Source organism: Cariama cristata, unplaced genomic scaffold (genome assembly GCF_000690535.1).
Source record: "Cariama cristata isolate BGI_N322 unplaced genomic scaffold, ASM69053v1 scaffold1848, whole genome shotgun sequence".
Taxonomy (NCBI): domain Eukaryota; kingdom Metazoa; phylum Chordata; class Aves; order Cariamiformes; family Cariamidae; genus Cariama; species Cariama cristata.
The window spans coordinates 50,616-67,418 of record NW_009632621.1 but is presented as its reverse complement, the minus strand read 5'-3'; the positions used below and the strand labels follow the sequence as shown (position 1 = coordinate 67,418).

Sequence of the window (16,803 nt, the reverse complement as noted above, 5' to 3'; positions counted from 1 at the left end):
GGAAAGAGGAAGAAGATACATCCCACTGCTAAACTTAAAGCTTTTTCTCCAAATGGGAGACACAGTAGAAGTTTTCGATGAAATGGTTGGCATGCTTTCTGCATTTTTCTCAAAAAAACTGCTTACATTTTATTGACACTTTCTTCCTAAGACACCCAGCCCAGGAAGACATCTGCACATGGTAGACAAAAACTGTGAGCAGACTAAAGCGATCGCTTTGTAAGGGGTGGGAAGTGTTAGGCTGCCATAACAAGAACTGGTGTTCACAGCCCAGCCTGCCATTAGATTTCAAGGTGGTATTCTTCCTGCCTGGTGGCTGGAGCATAGCATGTTTGCAGTTTATTTCTGCAATAATAAAACACCATGGCAGAAGGCTTCTTGAAAATGATAATTGAACCACATACAGCCACCTCACGGCAGTAGTGTTAAGCAATTCCATGTACACTGCAGAATGAAAAGCTGCAAGGATGTCAGCAGACTAGTACTTTCTCTTTTTTTGACAGATAAATACAAAGTTCTGTCATTTAAATGACAGCATTGTAAGTGATGCTCCCTATTAGAGTGCCAGTATGATAGCCTGTTGCGAAACACCTATCGCATAATATCCATTCAGACTGATCCAAATAGTTGATTTGCAATGAAAATTGCCTCTCCTACAGAGCATTGTTTTCTCCCTCTTTTATTAGATTTCATTTAACAAACCCAAAATAGCATACGTGAAATGTTGTATACACTAGTTGATGGGTTTAGTTAAAAATGTATTCCTGCAAGGTAAGGGATAGACTGGGAAGATAGGTTCTGTGTAGCTCCTCTGCATCCTGCTGCAGATACAGCAGCAATGGGCAGCTCCTGTACATGTAGCACGGCACAGCAGAGCCGTGTCTGTACCGCTGGAAAAAATCCATCTTTGCTCTTCCCCATTACAGGGCCACCCCATGGCCCATGGGCTGCCTGCAGGCAGCCTTTGCCTGTTGCTTAGAGGGCTGCTAATCGGCTGTGGAGGGAAAGCAAGGGGTCCCGTAGGCAGGCGGATGGCTGTGCTGCGGCAGGGACGGCACACAGCGCTTGGTGGGAGCTGGGGGCATGGAGAGAGGCTGTATCTGGGATGGAGTCAGAGCAGGGGGCAAACCCCCTGTGCCTGTCAGCAGTGGGGGAGGGCTGGAGGGATGCTGAGGCAGAGCTCTGCCTGCCTATGCACACCACTGAATGGTTTCAGCACTTTTAAGACTAGTGCCTTGTTTTGTTTGTGTGGTTTTTTTTTTTTAAAGGCTTTCATTCCTGGTATAAATATTTCAAGAGACAGTTGGACCCCAATTCTCTATAGAAGTCTTTCTAATGAGCCTCTGAGACATCTTTTTACTGCGACTGTTACGTATAGGAAAAGGAAAGGTTGCTGTTGCTGCAGTAACTATGCTGGCATACTAGCTACTTCATACTGTTTCCAAAATTTCAATTCACGGGGACTTTTTCCCATCTGAGCTTCACACCTTGTACTTGATCTCCCTTTCTGGTTATTATTGTGAACAACTAAATGTCAAAACCAAGTCTATACCCTGGCACAATATTGAACGAAGCAGTGTGTCATTGCCACATGGGTTTAGCTTTTAAGAGCTGTGAAGTAGAGCAGTGCACAACATGAAATTGCAGCACCTAACTAAATTCAAGTATTTTTTTTGCTTAATCCCATGGCTGCATGACCCCCTATGATAATAAGAGGATGGTGGAGAGAAGGGAGGAAAAGGCAAATGACGAAATTCCTCTGGGTCTGTGCAGAGTGGCTTTTTCAAGTCATCCCAGACTGTACAGATTTCACATATGCCAACAGGTACATTGCAAGCAGAAAGTATCTCAGCAGAAATTGTTTCAAAAATTGCATTCCTCCAGTCAGCTTCGAGTTAAGGCTTTAACAGGGAAAATTTGTAATACCTACAGCACAGTGTATGACTTTGAGAAGCTTTATGCATGCACTTCAGAAGTGCTGTGTGGCTTTTATGCCTCAATTTTCCACAGGGCCTGAAATCCCAGTATCAGAGGTAAACAGCAAAAGACCTTTGTTTGGACTGTTATTTAATTTTTGAACAAATCATAATGACAATTAAAACAAGTCCTGAAATGTGACTGAGTCTGGCTGACTAACATTTAGGAGAGGAAAATGTACATGACTTCAAACCTCATCGAATTTCTCAGAGTCTGAAATCAAAGGGGTGAATGTGAGGGCAGAGAGAAGAAATACCAGACTGGAGTTAATGTCACCAACTCAGCATGCATCAGAGCTGACAGGAAATCTCAACACAGTAACATTTTGGAGTGAATTCAGATCTGGTTTGCCCTCAGAAGCTCAAACTCTATGAACAATTTAAAAAGCCTCTCTCTGGGTTCACCTGTACTATGTAAGAGCGTAAGGTCATATCCACGTGAACTTGGCATGACTTGGCAGTCTGCCACTTATCATCAGGGAGATTGTTAGAAACCTTATTGTACTGCTGTAGATGGGTTTGGCAAGGCTGGGCATTTCAAAAGGGTAGGCTGTTTAATGGCCTGTAAAAGTAAACGGCCTTTACAAGCATGTAAAAGTTTCAAATGTATTTTCAAAGTGTAGATAACTTCAGGTAGATGAATTATGCTAGGAACATTCATCTTGTTAATCAAAGTTGGAGGGTTAAACGAGATACAGTCCCTAAAAATTCTCTGTGGATATGATAAGGACCAGCTCTAGTGCAGACACACCAGGTACATGTTTAGTGGAGATTTTATGTCAATAGTAATAATGTTACTAGTTTTGTTGTTCAGAAGTTAATGTCGGGGTTCAAAATATTGACTTTATGGGTGTTTTTTTTCATCCTATTTTTGGTTTTAAGACCAAGATTGCTCATTGGCTGTATGTTCCAATTTTGCTGTTAGTTTTCACATGAGAGCTGAGAGTCTCATGTAATCAAGGTTTTAAGGAAATAGAGTTTTAAGGAAAAACTTTGATGATCATAAACCAATATAATCACATATAATAGGGCACGTATGATTGACAGCTTAAATCTGCCTTGCTCTCTCATAAGAGAAATGATGACTGAGTAAAATTATCACTAGCAGATGCAAAAATCCAGTCTAAAAAAACCCCCAAATCTAATAAAATATAATTAGTCCTGTTAAGTCTGAGTGAAATATTAGGTCTGTGATTTCAATATGGAGAACCACCAGGAAACAGTTCCAAAACTAGAATTAGGAGGCATTTGGTGAAATCAGCAGGGAGCACCTTCAAAACAAACAAACAAGTAGTGAGTCTTCACATAATCTGTCTTTAAGCTAAGGACCGCTTTACCACAAGATATTAAGGATGCTAAAGGTTCCCTCTGCTCAAGGAGGCACCAGAAAAGACTGTGGAAAAGATCACTGAAAGTTATTAAATGTTTGGAAACCATATCCAACTCAGGAAATGCCTCAGTCATAAAAGGCCAGAGATTGGGTCAGTATGTGGGGGAAGTACCACAAAAACTTGTCTCATTTTATATCCTGCTCTGTCATCCACTTTTTGGAGACTCTTAGAGATAAGAAACTCAACTAGATGGGTCTTTGATCCAATATGTTTGCTCTTCTCCTCTGAAACTGAAAGCCTGCATGTCTGTAACACTATCTATGGCAAGAGAGAGGGGTGAAAGGACTGGAGCAGTGCTTTATAAGGAGAAATTAAAAAGGCTGAGGCTTTTCAGCTGACAGGAGAGTGCTGAAGGAAATTTTGAATGTCATGAAGATTGTGATTGTAAGCTATTATTCACCAAACCCTGCAATTCTAGAAGTAGAAGATGCTTTCTTTGAAAGAAGAATGTTTCAAAATGCATACAAGGAAGCACTTTTCTTTCATGAATGATGGTGAACTTCTACAACTTGTTGCTCCAGGAGGTTGTAGAGGCCAATATCAGCAGCAGCTTCAAAGAGGCAGTAGACAAACCAATTAACAAAGTTTCCAGATTCTAAAGGGAACGTACAGAGATACTTTAATATCCTAATGCAAAAATTGTGGGTGATAGGAACCACTGAAGCATTCTATGACAAAGTGGCAAAGGGCACACTCCATGAGTAGTATCTCCTCTTGCCACTGATTACCACACAATGTTGGCCAATGTCTTGCGTCTGACCCAGCAGCAAGTTCTTCCTCAGTAAAGCAAGCAGGGACCTTGCTAGGTCTTATGAAACAATGTCCTGAAAAACTTGCCTGAGAGGAAATCAAACCCTTGCAAATTTCCTCTAAACAGAGTGTAGTAATGGTGTGGTCACTCTGCACAATGCAAAACCTGGATGCCAAAGTGAAGCCTCATAATTTCTGCAGAATCACCAGAGGTGTTAATATCAATGGTGCTATCAAATAGCTATAGAAGTAACGTTATCATCTCTGAAAAAAGGCAATGTACTAATCTATTTACCACTGCTTGTTTTTCTGCATTTCAGGCATTTTACATTTCCTTAGATATCATAGTTAATAGATCATGGAAAGATTTAAAGACACCTTTAATTTCTTTGATATTTCAGAAAAAAATACAACATGGACCAGACTTGCCAGCTTTCAGTTCTAAGTGCTGTCATTTCAGTTATATTGCTCTAAACCATTAAAATGAAAGGAATAGTAGAGGAAGCAGAATACTGTTATTAAGAGAATTCTATAATGATTTCTTTGTACAATGCAATAATAACAGCTCTCCTGAACCATCAGGTAGTCCCTTCAGCTATCACTGGAATAATTCTGCTTCAGGTGCTTGTTAGCAGAACAGAGCAGTACTACTAAATTTAGAGATTAGTGTCAGTCATAAGAGGAAAAGCTTGTTGGGAAAGCTGAGAGGGAAGGGTAACAAAAGAGCTTTAGGGACAGCATTCATTTCCTTAGAGAGGTCTGATTCTGGTTCAGAGAGTGAACCCTGAAATCACCACTGCTTTCTGTCCTCAGAGGAGACTCCTCTATGGGATGGAGAATCTCTCCAGGAGACTAGGCAACCATTTTCTCGTAGGGGCCAAACACTATTTTAAGCAGCTGATTACCCCATTTTCATGCAGCATTATGCTTCTTGTGATGATCAGACATTTATTTCCACTGATGCATTAGAATCTGTGCTCAGCAGTGTTGAGATGTGGCTTTGCTGAAAAGTATATGGGAAAATTCAGGCTTCCTCTGCCAGAATATATTGTATACATTTTCTTTTTTTTTTTTATGGGTTAAGTAAAATCTCCTGTTTTCACTACTTTGGTATTCCTGAGGTGTATTCCCTAAACCAAACAGATAAATTGTAGTCAAACTAGTTTTAATGAGCAGAAATGTCTATAATCTATAATCTTGGAATGTGTTATGAAAGTCAGTCAGTTTAACTTCTTGAAGATGTATGGCAATGTGAATGGCATAACACTACACTTTGACTTCAGCCAAAATAGGTTTCTTCAGTGAGGTCAAAGAAATCTAACTCACTGAGACAAACTCTCAGTCCTAAACATTGTGCATATCCAATTCCACAATACTTTGTGTAAGCAGTTTGTTTAATGAGCTGTAAGACAGACCCAGGGGTAAAGTCAAGTGTACAGGAAACTGTTGTGCCATCTTGAAGGCCATAGGCTAAAATAAAGTTCCTTCCTGTGCACCTGGTTAGACTCATATTAGGTGAATTTGTTAAGTTTCCTCTACAGTCTAGTATATTTATGGTGCACATATTCAGGACATTTTTCCGTTAAGTGAAATCTGGTGATCCCGTAAAAATGATTTTACTATGTTGCAGCTTAATCAAAGCTTTTATGGACTTCAAGGATAGCATTTATCTTGCAAAATGTACATCTATAAGGTGGATATCTAGATCTTTACTCAAAACTTCTAGGTATTAGTCACCAAAGAGAAATAGATACTGATGTACAGTGCAGACATCCAAAATAGATCAGATGATCTAAACTATGTCTATGTCTTTCAGTTACCCATAAAAGAAGCCTGTGGTGACGAGCACAGTACAGACAGCTGTCCTACTGATGTCGCCTCATTTAGTGAGTTGAAGTGTGTAGACCCTTATCCAGGTTGAGAGAATTAAATCTCCCAGCCACATAACAGGTCTGTGAGCCAAGGTTCCATCTGCTGATTAATTCTGCTGACTAAGGTCTATCTACAAGTCTGGAGAGGCATGGTTATTTCACCACTTGTCTGCAGGTGTCCTAGGAGGGAGCAGTATTCTGCTGCTTTGCAGAAAAGGGGCTATCCATCCCAAAATTTCCAAGCTGGTTACAGCTAATTTTGTTGCTGAACAGCTTATAATCACAAAAAAAACTTCATTTTACATCACTCTGTTTTAGCTTCTTCTGTGCGATACATGAGTCTCCATAGGAAAGCTCTCACAAGAAGCTGATTTTGTGCAGTAATTGACCTTGACGAGGGGCAAGGAGAGATAAGGGCAACCGTACTTCAAAGGCTGTCAATCAGAGATTTAACACACTCATAGTCATTTCATGTTGCCTTTGACATTTTTAATTCATTCAGGACTTAAAGACAAGAGATTTCTCTTTCATGCTTATTTTCTGATATTAGTGTCTAGAGGGCATTAACACTTATGGGTCTGAAACACTAAATTCTTGCAGCTCTAGATGGTTTAAAGCTCCAACATTGTTTAGCTTTGTTGACTTCCATATCCCCAGGGACAAACTCCAGCTGTTTGCAATGTTACCTCTTTAATCAACTTTAACTTGTATACCCAGCAGCTCTGCAATGGATTTTTAAAGATAATGGTAACACTGGCATCATTTCAAGTTTACATTTTCTCAAAGATTAACTGTTTTTAATCAATTTCTGAGGTGAGCAAAGCACAAGACGACTTTCCCAGAGTAGCAAACACACATCTCCTATTTCCATTTAGTCTTCCACCTGTACATATTTCTGTTCTAAATGATACAAAGTTAATGCCACCTTTGCCACCTTTACCTGTATTTTCTCATGTACTTCCCATGAATAGTCGCAAAAAGATGCATGAGGTTTAGACCGCATATATGTGTAAAATGTAAGTTTAGAGAAATTAGGTGCTTTTCTTTTTTCATACCACACCTTTTTTGTTTGAGATTGTGGAATTAGTACTGAAAGTTCAAAGTTGGTTATATTGTTTAGTCTTTTTTGTGTTATCTAAGACAGAACTACTTGTACAGCCATAAAAAATTTGCAGGCAAATTTCCAAATTCCATATCTAAATTTAGGAAAGTAATTGCAGAAACCTACATGTGAAATAATTTGCTCTATGAAATTTCTTAGTCCTTCAGAAGTTCTAAAAGAGAAAATAAGTGCTTAGTACTACTTTACTGTTAGGCTCCTAAAAAAGGATTATGGTGATTCACAGTAATCCTGTTACTAAAGTATTAACTTATTTTTATCAGGTGTCCCTGATGATCTCAATTCATATTAAATTCCTTCTTTTTCAGGCCTTATAAGTGTCAGATCAGCTTTTTTTTCTTTTTTTCTTTTTTTCTTTTTTTTTTCAGTAGGAGGGGAAATTATAAAATCCACAAGGTGGACAGAAGGACTTTCCAGAGAAAGTCTAGATTTAGATAGGAATGCAACATCTGAGGCCGGTTTACAAGGCATGTCAAGAACATGTGACTGAGATCTCAAGAATTAGAGCTATCTGAGAGAAACCAGTCAATATTCACTTACCATGCTCATCCAGTAGTATGTTGTCAGGTTTGATGTCCCTGTAAAATAAAGGAATGCATTACATTTCATACCCAAAGAAAACCTGCAATTTTAAAGTTTTCCCCATCTGGGTATGAGGGCCAAGTCACTTAAAGCATTACAAAACCAATGAAAACTATATCATATATGAAGGCAAATTATTTTTATCTACAACTTTTCACTGCCCTGAGAAAACATGCATACTAAAGAGGCTCTCCAGGTTTCCATTTCATGTGGTTTTGTTTTCGTATGGTTAGCATTGACATGGATTTGGTTTTCAAGATAATGTACATTATTTTTTATAGCAGCAGGAAAAGCAAGATGGAATATTTGCATGTAGGAGGTGCCTGATCGCATCAGGGACTCTGCATTTGACAGACCTAAAAAATCATTTAATTGGAAACATCAGTGGTCTGCCCTTTCTGCCAGACCCCGCTAATCTGCTATGCTCACATGCATGATCACTCACATATTGTAGAGTTTTGTTAGCTATCCTATGCTAATTGGGTAAGTCTAACAGCTCTCCTTTCAGCTCCCAAATCCCCACTTGGCTATCTGTAATGGCAGGTACAATGCTGGGGAAAGGAGCAGGGACAAAGGAGGATGGAGACTGTGATGTGTGGAAGTATCAGCTCAACTCTGCCCTAAAGAACTGTGCTTTCAGGATCATTTTCCATTGACCTATGTTCATGCTGCTATCAGGAGGGATGGAGACAGCTTTTCCCTGCCATTGCCGGGCATTTCCAACCTCTTTCTTGGTCCAGTGTCATTGCTCATGGTGTGGACCTGTTCTGGGGGAAACTCATCTCTTCCCTTTGCCAGTCTGGGTAGGTCCCTGGTTTGGCTCACCCTGAGGCTTGGTGAGTGTGATGAGGCAGTGTTGTGTGGCACTGCCTTGTCACTGACAGCTTATGCTTCACGCAATTTCGAGGCCATGTTCTTGGTGTGGCATTGGCAGAGTGGGAGGTGCATCAGTTCACCTTGAGCAAAACATTTGCCCCTTGAGCTGAATTTTCCTCTTACGTCAAAAGACAAGGCACTGTAAACCGTCAAACTAAGCTGTTGAATGAGTCTGCAAATGATCTCCACACACTTCCACCTGTGTAATTTCTTTTAGCCAAGGGATGGCTTGATTATTCCTACTTAAACATTTCATAGGAAATCATATCCTGACTGAAATACATAGTAATACTTACCTAGATTTCACTAACAAGTTTTTTCCAATGTGCCAATAAATGGAATAAAGAAAAAAGTGAAATCTTGCGAAAGGAAAATGTGTTACAGCAGAACAATTTTTTTTTTTTTTTTAGTTAGAAGGTTACTTCTAAAGTAAACATCATACAGGAATAAGATAGCAATGGCAATTATAATATGCATATTACTTGCATGATAAGTCATTATCCAAACTCCACACCTTTATTGGCAAAAGAAAGAAGCTTGCAGTTTAGTATCCTGAATTCCATGCTTTCTAGACCTTCTTGAGATTCATGAAATTGTGAAGTACACTAAGATAGTTTACAATTTGTGTAGCAACAGCTGGGGAAATGCAGGGTAAATAAGAAATTACTTTGAATCGTTGCCTGCACATTTGGAAATAATGTAGGATGTGTATGTGTCTGTGTAAGGAAAAAGATCTCACTATGAACTAACATCTGGAATGGAAATTTAAGATTATACTGATATTTCACTGTGAAATACTGTATTTCTTCTGCACAGGCTACCTTTAATTGCCTGATTCAGCAGCAGTTCTAGTTATATGTGTAATATAAGGGGAAGTCTCTCTTAGAGCCCATGTCACCCACAAAACTCCAGACTCTGACTTGTTTCTTTCTTCTCCCCTGTAGTCACTTGTCATATCATTTACCACACCAAAACTTTCCCTGACTTCATATGGGTGAAGTTGTGAGTTACAGGTGAATTGTTGGATTAAATATCTTTGCTTATATTATAAAACTTCTCTTGGGTTGAATTATCATAGGAAATTCTATACATTTTTACGTGTAATGTATCTAATCTCTCAATTGATGAGACAGTTTTTGGAAGAACTACCGTCCAGCTGGTATCAAATATATGTGCTAGTAACAAAACAATCTCTGGTTTTAGATAACTGTTTTTTGATAAGAATTGGAATTGTGATTTTGTGTTGAATAGTCTTTGTGGTTGAGCCACGACTTGAAAATACAGCAATGACTTTCAATGGAAATAAGCATGTCATAGTTTTGACTGTTGAATTAAATATTTTAAACTTTGTCTTCACAAAGTTTAACAAGCACAATCTGATTCTGCACTTTTCACGTGGGTAAAAAGATTGGGAGTCACACTCAAGCACATTAGGGTCTTCCTGTGGCTTCCTAAAGTCAGTGATACATTCAACACCACTCCAAACTCTTTTCCCCAGTTTAAGAAAATAAAAATTAGGAATGGTAATAGTACAATTATTAGTACTTCACTGAGGATAAAACTGATCAAAAGGAGAAATTCAGCTTTATGGGTAAATGTCATGTGTATAACAATGCAGCACCAGGGATTTCTCATTACAAGACTGTGCCTTTTCTATCTTTATTTAAGAAGGTGAGTTTTAAAAATTTGAATATCTGCTATGGTATTGCACCATTAAATAGAGTATACATTTTTATTGCCACCAGAAAAGATATCAGCAAATCTACTTGACAACTGTATGTATCATCAAATATATTCTTCATGCAGTTGCATCTGTAATGTTTGAAAAGTTGAGTGGTAAAATTAGAACTGTACTTATCTTTCTGTGACTAATTGAGGCCGTGGCTGATAAGTGACATAGATGCACACAGACCTTAAAGCCTTTCCTGCCTAAGGGATCTTCCCCACTGTGGGCTCTGCCGACTTTGCTCATTTTGCTCAGAGGCAGGAGTGTAGCTGGGGGCAGGCACGACAGGGTGTATCGCCTTGCATAGAATAGCCCGACCCCTCAGTCCCTGAGGCAACTTGATAGTCTTGTAACTGTGCCTCAGATCTCTAAACAGGCTATTTTAAATTGCTTTTACAGTAAGTAGAAGTCATGGGCTAACTTAAGCCAGAAAGTGAACAAATTTCTTAAGTAAGATGCTGCTGTTTTGGGAGCACATGCCTGGAGACACACGTGATGCATAGGTTCACATGGCAGGTGAGAAAGCAAAGCACAGGGTCACCATGAAGAGCATGCCTTCCAGCAGCACTCTGTTAAGTCGTTGTCCCCAGTTTACAGTATGGCACTAAAAACTCTCCTCTCCAGAGGCAGCTTGTTGAAAACTCCAAAGAATGCAGAGGAGCGAGGCCTGCTAGGTACAGGGCAGGGAGGGTTCAACACAGTCAAGGCGAAGACTTGGCAGGTCGAGGATCATTGCAATTAAAGTCACTGGATATATTCAGAATCGAGACCTTCCGGCATCTGTTATACAAAAGTCAACTAGTTCCATTAAATAAATACTCTAGTTAAATTCATTTAAATAGTAAAAACACTGTGTAGGAAAGCAGATTTAAAAGATAAAAACTCTTCAGTTAACCAGTTTAAATTCAAACATGTTAAGTAAGTGAAATTCTGTTTTGACTACACATCAATTTTTCAGAAAATATTTTCCCCCTTAGTAAGCATGTTCAAACAACAGGGTGTGAAATTCAACACCTTAACTTCAGGATTTTCCTGTTATGCATATCCCTAACTAAAAGAATGAATTGAAATGCTCATTTCATAATTTAAATATCTTGAACCAGCTCACAAGAGAAATTGAAGGACTTTTGCAAGGAACAAACTCACTCACAGTTTGGATTTGGAAAAGCCCTGGGCTGCCCTCTAACCATTCACCAAACAATGACCAGCAGAGCTATGGCAGTGCCCTTGACACTGATTTCAGAAACACAACTTTCGCAGTCTGTACCGGTGCTACTCAACTCTTTTTATACACTGAAAAATCAGAGCAACATAGAAATGGGAGTAAAGATACCTCCAAAGTCTTCGCTCAGTAACGGGACCAGGCACAACTAATATAACAGCTGGCCCAAGAAACCCAGAGGTGTGGGCAAATGAGAAAAAAATTGGAAAAACACGGTTTAATTGCCACCTGTTGATATTGCCTGTGAAACCATTTCTAGCTTTCTTCAATTACCTTAGCTACAATGACAAACTAAAGCTGCCTGAAAGATTAAAGTACAGCAAGAAGGTGTTGCATATAATTTCCAGGTAGGAAATGATGATTAATAATCTATTTGTATCTTCTCTAATATCTAGGCTGAGTGAGCATCCAATGTTGAAGATATTCCCTCTGCATGGAGGAAAACCATGAGTGTGGCTCAACTCATGCTCACTACGTATGCCAGAGTCCCCTGAACTCCCTGATTATAAAGGACTTAGGGTCAAGTATCTGCAGTTTTAATTACTGCTTCCACCAATGTTTCTTTCTCATGTTACTACGTGGGGTAGAAGCAGATTTCCAAATTAAGAAGTGGAGAAGTCGTGCAGTCTTCATCCTTGGAAGTTTTTAAGATCTGACTGGATAAACCCCAAACAACCTGGTCTGATCTGAACGTTGAACCTGCTTTGGGCAAAACATTAGACTAGAGACCTCCGGAGGTCCCTTCCAGCCTGAATTAGTCTGTGAGCCTATGAAAAATAATGTGTGGAAGTTCAAAGTCCATCATTCTTATTCCACCTCCTTTTGGTTACAAGGAAGTTCATGAAAGATTAAAGAGACCTGAGAGAAGACTGTATAAGTGGAATTTAGTGAGTCTTTGGTATAGTCCATTGCAGTTGTAAGCTAGTCAGAGCTTCCACATGTTAAATTCTGTCATGGAGCTTGAATGCTCATGAAGAAAATAGTAGGAATAAATAGCGTATCTTCAGCATGAAATGAGGTTAAAATTGAAATGCTCTTCAGTTCAGCACTGGAGAGATGTAACACAATATTTATTAGCTATGAGAAGCGGTAAAAGAATGAAGATTATTTCACCTGAAGAGGTCTCTGAGAAATCTCAGTAAGAGTGAGCAAAACTAGGTGATTATATTGCCAGTGCCAGATAAAATGAAGAATAGACACAGACTACATATATACATCAGAAGGGGAGAATTGAAATTAGTGATGGGGATTAATGACCATAAATAACCTTCCAGAGGTCGCACTTTTCTGTCCCTTATGAAGGTCAAATAAGAAGACTGAAAAACATGCAATGATGCCATTTGCTCTGAAGCTTGAAATCCAGAACAATCTCAAAAAAAGGTTCACATGTACAGCTACAAATTGGCAATGAGTACATTGTAACTTTTGATCTCTGTTGATATCAACTGGACTTGAAACATTGATCTAGAAATGAAAGGTGTGCAGTTGGTGAAGTCAATCATGAATTGCCTAGTTTTCTCAAGGAAAAAAGTAATGTCTGCTTCATTGACTACCACTTCACATAGGAAACAACTAATTCTAAGTAGGTTACAGAAAAAGATTGAAAAAAAAGCTGTTATGCTGTAACTTAAAACAAAGGTAGTTCCTGCGGGTTACTTCATTTCATAGCATCTGAAAGAAAATAGTCAAAAAAAGAAAAGAAAGGGGGAAGGCTGAGTTCCCTGAGAGTAAAGAACAAATAGATTAAGGTTGTTTAGTTAACAGAAGAGATCTGTAAGATCATAGAATCATAGAATTATTTAGGTTGGAAGGGATCTTTAAGATCTAGCATGGCCAAGTCCACCACTAAACCATGTCCCTAAGCACGACATCTACACAGTTTTTAAATACCTTCAGGGATGGTGACTTTACCACTTCCCTGGGCAGCCTGTTCCAGTGCTTGACAATCCTTTTGGTGAAGAAATTCTTCCTAATATCCAATCGAAACCTCCCCTGGCACAACTCGAGGCCACTTTCTCTTGACCTATCACTTGTTACTTTGGAGAAGAGATGGACATCCACCTGGCTACAACATGCAATGGGACAGGCATATCAAATAATCAATAGTACCTAGATGGCCAGTAAAACTGTTCTATTTGTTTTTGGAACATGAAATCAAGGTTCATATTTCATAAAACTGAAGCGAACTAAACAAACAGAGTTTTATTTATACAACTGAGAACTAAACTCAAGTTGATTACTACAAGATATAATTGTGTAAAAATGCTTCAGAGGCTTAAACAAAGATTTAGCCATTGATGTGAATAACAGAACTACCAACTAGAGTTCCTCCAGCTAATATTAATCTAATTTATTCAGAAAAGTACTTCTACAGCAAGTACAGGTGCTGTCTTCCCTTCATGTTTTTAAAACACATCAATAATAATGGCAAATACAAGATCTATGCTTTTTCTTAAACCTATGATAATTGAAAAACTAATGCTGCTCATCTGTTTTGTTCTGCTTTCATATTTTGCAGCAAACATACAAACACCACAGGCTTGGTTTCTGCCATGTTTAAACTTGTGAATTTTTTGCTTTTGCCTGTATTTTCCCTTTATTTCATCAAAAGATTTCATGTGTTTCTGACACCAGGACAGCTGTTCTTTGCCAGTCCAAGAAGCTTTTTAGTATTATCAGAGGAAATATTTCAGTTATAACAGCTCTGAATTCACATGTATAATAACGCCTAACACTTCAACATTCTTCAACTTTATGTCTGACATTTCATACTTTGCCTTGCTGGCTCAGAGCAGGTTCTAACGTATTACGACATTTCCATTCTCTTGAGCTTCTAAAATCCCACAGTAACATCTACGAGCATTTCAGTTGATAGCAGTTTTACCAGCATGACTTATTAAGAGTATTTCCACTTTTTAATGATTGGTTTTCTCTGCATGAGGACGGCTGAGGTTTCAACTCTTCATTAACCAAAGGCAACTTACAGAGAAAACTCAGTTGTGTACAAATTCATGAAATGAAGTCTTAGATTTTAAAAGTAGCTCTTAACTGCTTTTATTTGAATAGACAGAAGACACCCACTCACTTTCATTCAAAGGACAGAATCTAGCATACAAACAACAGGTGTAAGTTGAAACGAGGCAGGTTCAGACTGCATATAAAGGAAAACTTTCACCGTGAGAACAGACAAGCAGTGGAACAGGCTGCTCAGAGGAATTGTGTAGTCATCGTCCCTGGAGTTTTTTAAGACATGACTACATAAATCACTGGGAAGCTTGGTCTGATGTCATATCTGATCATGCTTTAAGCAGAAGGTTGGACTAGAGACCTCCTGAGGTCATTCCAACCTGAATTTTTCCTGTGATACTTTATGCATAGACAAGTTCTGTAGGGAGCAAAAAGGGCTTTCTCCACCCTTCAGGTCAGGAGCAGCAACTAAGTAGCTTCTTGTAAACCACACCAAGCACTACAGCCCATAACGAACCTCCTCCAGGGGCAGTGGTAATGCCTGGAGCCTATTGACAATAGAACTCCATGGGTCACAGCATACGCTTGTCTCAATCTGGATGTGGTGGGCCCGTATTTAAGTGTGTATCACTAAAATTCATTGGCTTACAGTTAAGGCAGCCTATGCCCTTGCAGAATGCTATGGGTTTTTTTCTGAAAGATTTTTTCAAAATATCCAAGCGAGTTGGAGAGAATTAGATGGATTTTGCATTGTCATAAGGATGCAAAAGAAGCAAGATCCAGACAAAGACCCTTGAGGTCAATGGAACGATTACTTTGGCTTCAGTAGATATTGTTTCAACCCTAATAAAGTTTTTCTCATACTTTTTTCTCTTTAGTGCTGACAATCTAACTGTATGTTGTCTAGGATAAACATTGAAATACTGAGTTTAAAGGCTTTTTTAAATTATGCAGCTCATTTCTTATATTTTTTTTCTTATGCAGAAATAGGCATTTGAAGTTACTGTTTTCACTGAAAAAAAAAGTGTTAAAATCACAGAAAGTCACTTTAACTAGTTTTTAACCTACAATGACCTTCATAATTCTGTTTGCCTTCTCTTTGTCAAAATAGTCCCAACAGTCATGACTGAAAGTGAGCACTGCTTGTATTCTTGGATATAGGGAACGCTATATGAAGACTAGGAGTCTGCATTGACTATTAGATGCAAGTGTTAAAGTCTAGAAGACAGCTGCTACCACTAAAAAAAAGCACAGTAAAAAGCAACTTCTGGATAGCAACCTGAAGTCACGCAGGGATAATTGCAATAACCTCAGTTTACTGAGTACCTGATTCTCTCAAATATTATTCTCAATTATTTGCCCATAACCCATTTATATAGTACAGAATATACCTGATCAGATCCTTTTATTTTTTAATAGTTTTTTTAAGGTTTAGTTAGTCACATCAATGTTTCACATTAAATCACAAACATATACCTGCCACATAGTAATAGACTGATGTGACATGAGTAGTTCTGGGTAATTTTCATTAAGATTAATATTAGCTGTATAACAGTTCTTAACAGCCATAAAAATGGCAATGAGCTGGGAAATATAAGTTTCAGCTATGAATTATGCGAGTTCACATGGGACTTATCACTATATCAGAGCACTGAAGTGAACCATATCATGCATTATAAAGGGGTTCCTCCAGATTATGGAAAGAAATGTGAACAAATTCTGATTTTCACAGATAGAGACCTTATTTTCTTTCTATTTGATATTTAGATTCACAAATAATACACGTGCAAGGTGTGCAGTTCGTAAAGAAAGCGAGGGCATACATAGTAAGGTTTTCTTACAGTAAACTTGTTGAAGCTTTGGATGAAGGAAAAGTCAATATATACTGGTCACTGTACAACCAAGAGATTAATTTGGTCAGAGGTGCTTTGCTTCTATAAGGGCAGCATAGAAATGATGTATCCTCCAGAGCTGAACTGTGCAGACCTACCAAGAGTACTTGCTCAAGAAATAGTCTTAATGAAGTCTGATGCATCCTCTCTTCATTTCATCAACATCTCATCATTCATTCATGTTTTTAGCTTCCCAGTTTCAAGAAACGTTCAATGGTATTAAAACAAAAGCAAAGTAATCATCTCAGAGTTCTTTACTGTTATTTCCTGTCAGATGGATGGGAATGAAAGAATTTTGACTGCTCCAGACCTCTGATTGCCAGTTCATGTACCCTTGACTTAGATCTCACCAGTAATTGCTGCCCCTTACCCTCCTTTCACAAAAAGACCTTCAGAGCCTTCTGTTCCAGCTCTAATGAATGCCATGCCA

At 38.7% G+C, this 16,803-nt stretch overlaps 1 protein-coding gene across 1 annotated transcript in view; it reads right to left on the bottom strand.

The window, feature by feature from the left end:
* Positions 1–16,803, bottom strand: part of STK32B (serine/threonine kinase 32B) — a gene marked incomplete at its 5' end in the record, with an annotated part of 60,175 nt that overhangs the window by 26,457 nt on the left and 16,915 nt on the right. Inside the window, one exon of the mRNA XM_009706398.1 lies at positions 7,649–7,686. Coding sequence (XP_009704700.1) covers positions 7,649–7,686 — 38 coding nt within the window. The remainder of the gene's footprint in view (positions 1–7,648; positions 7,687–16,803) is intronic.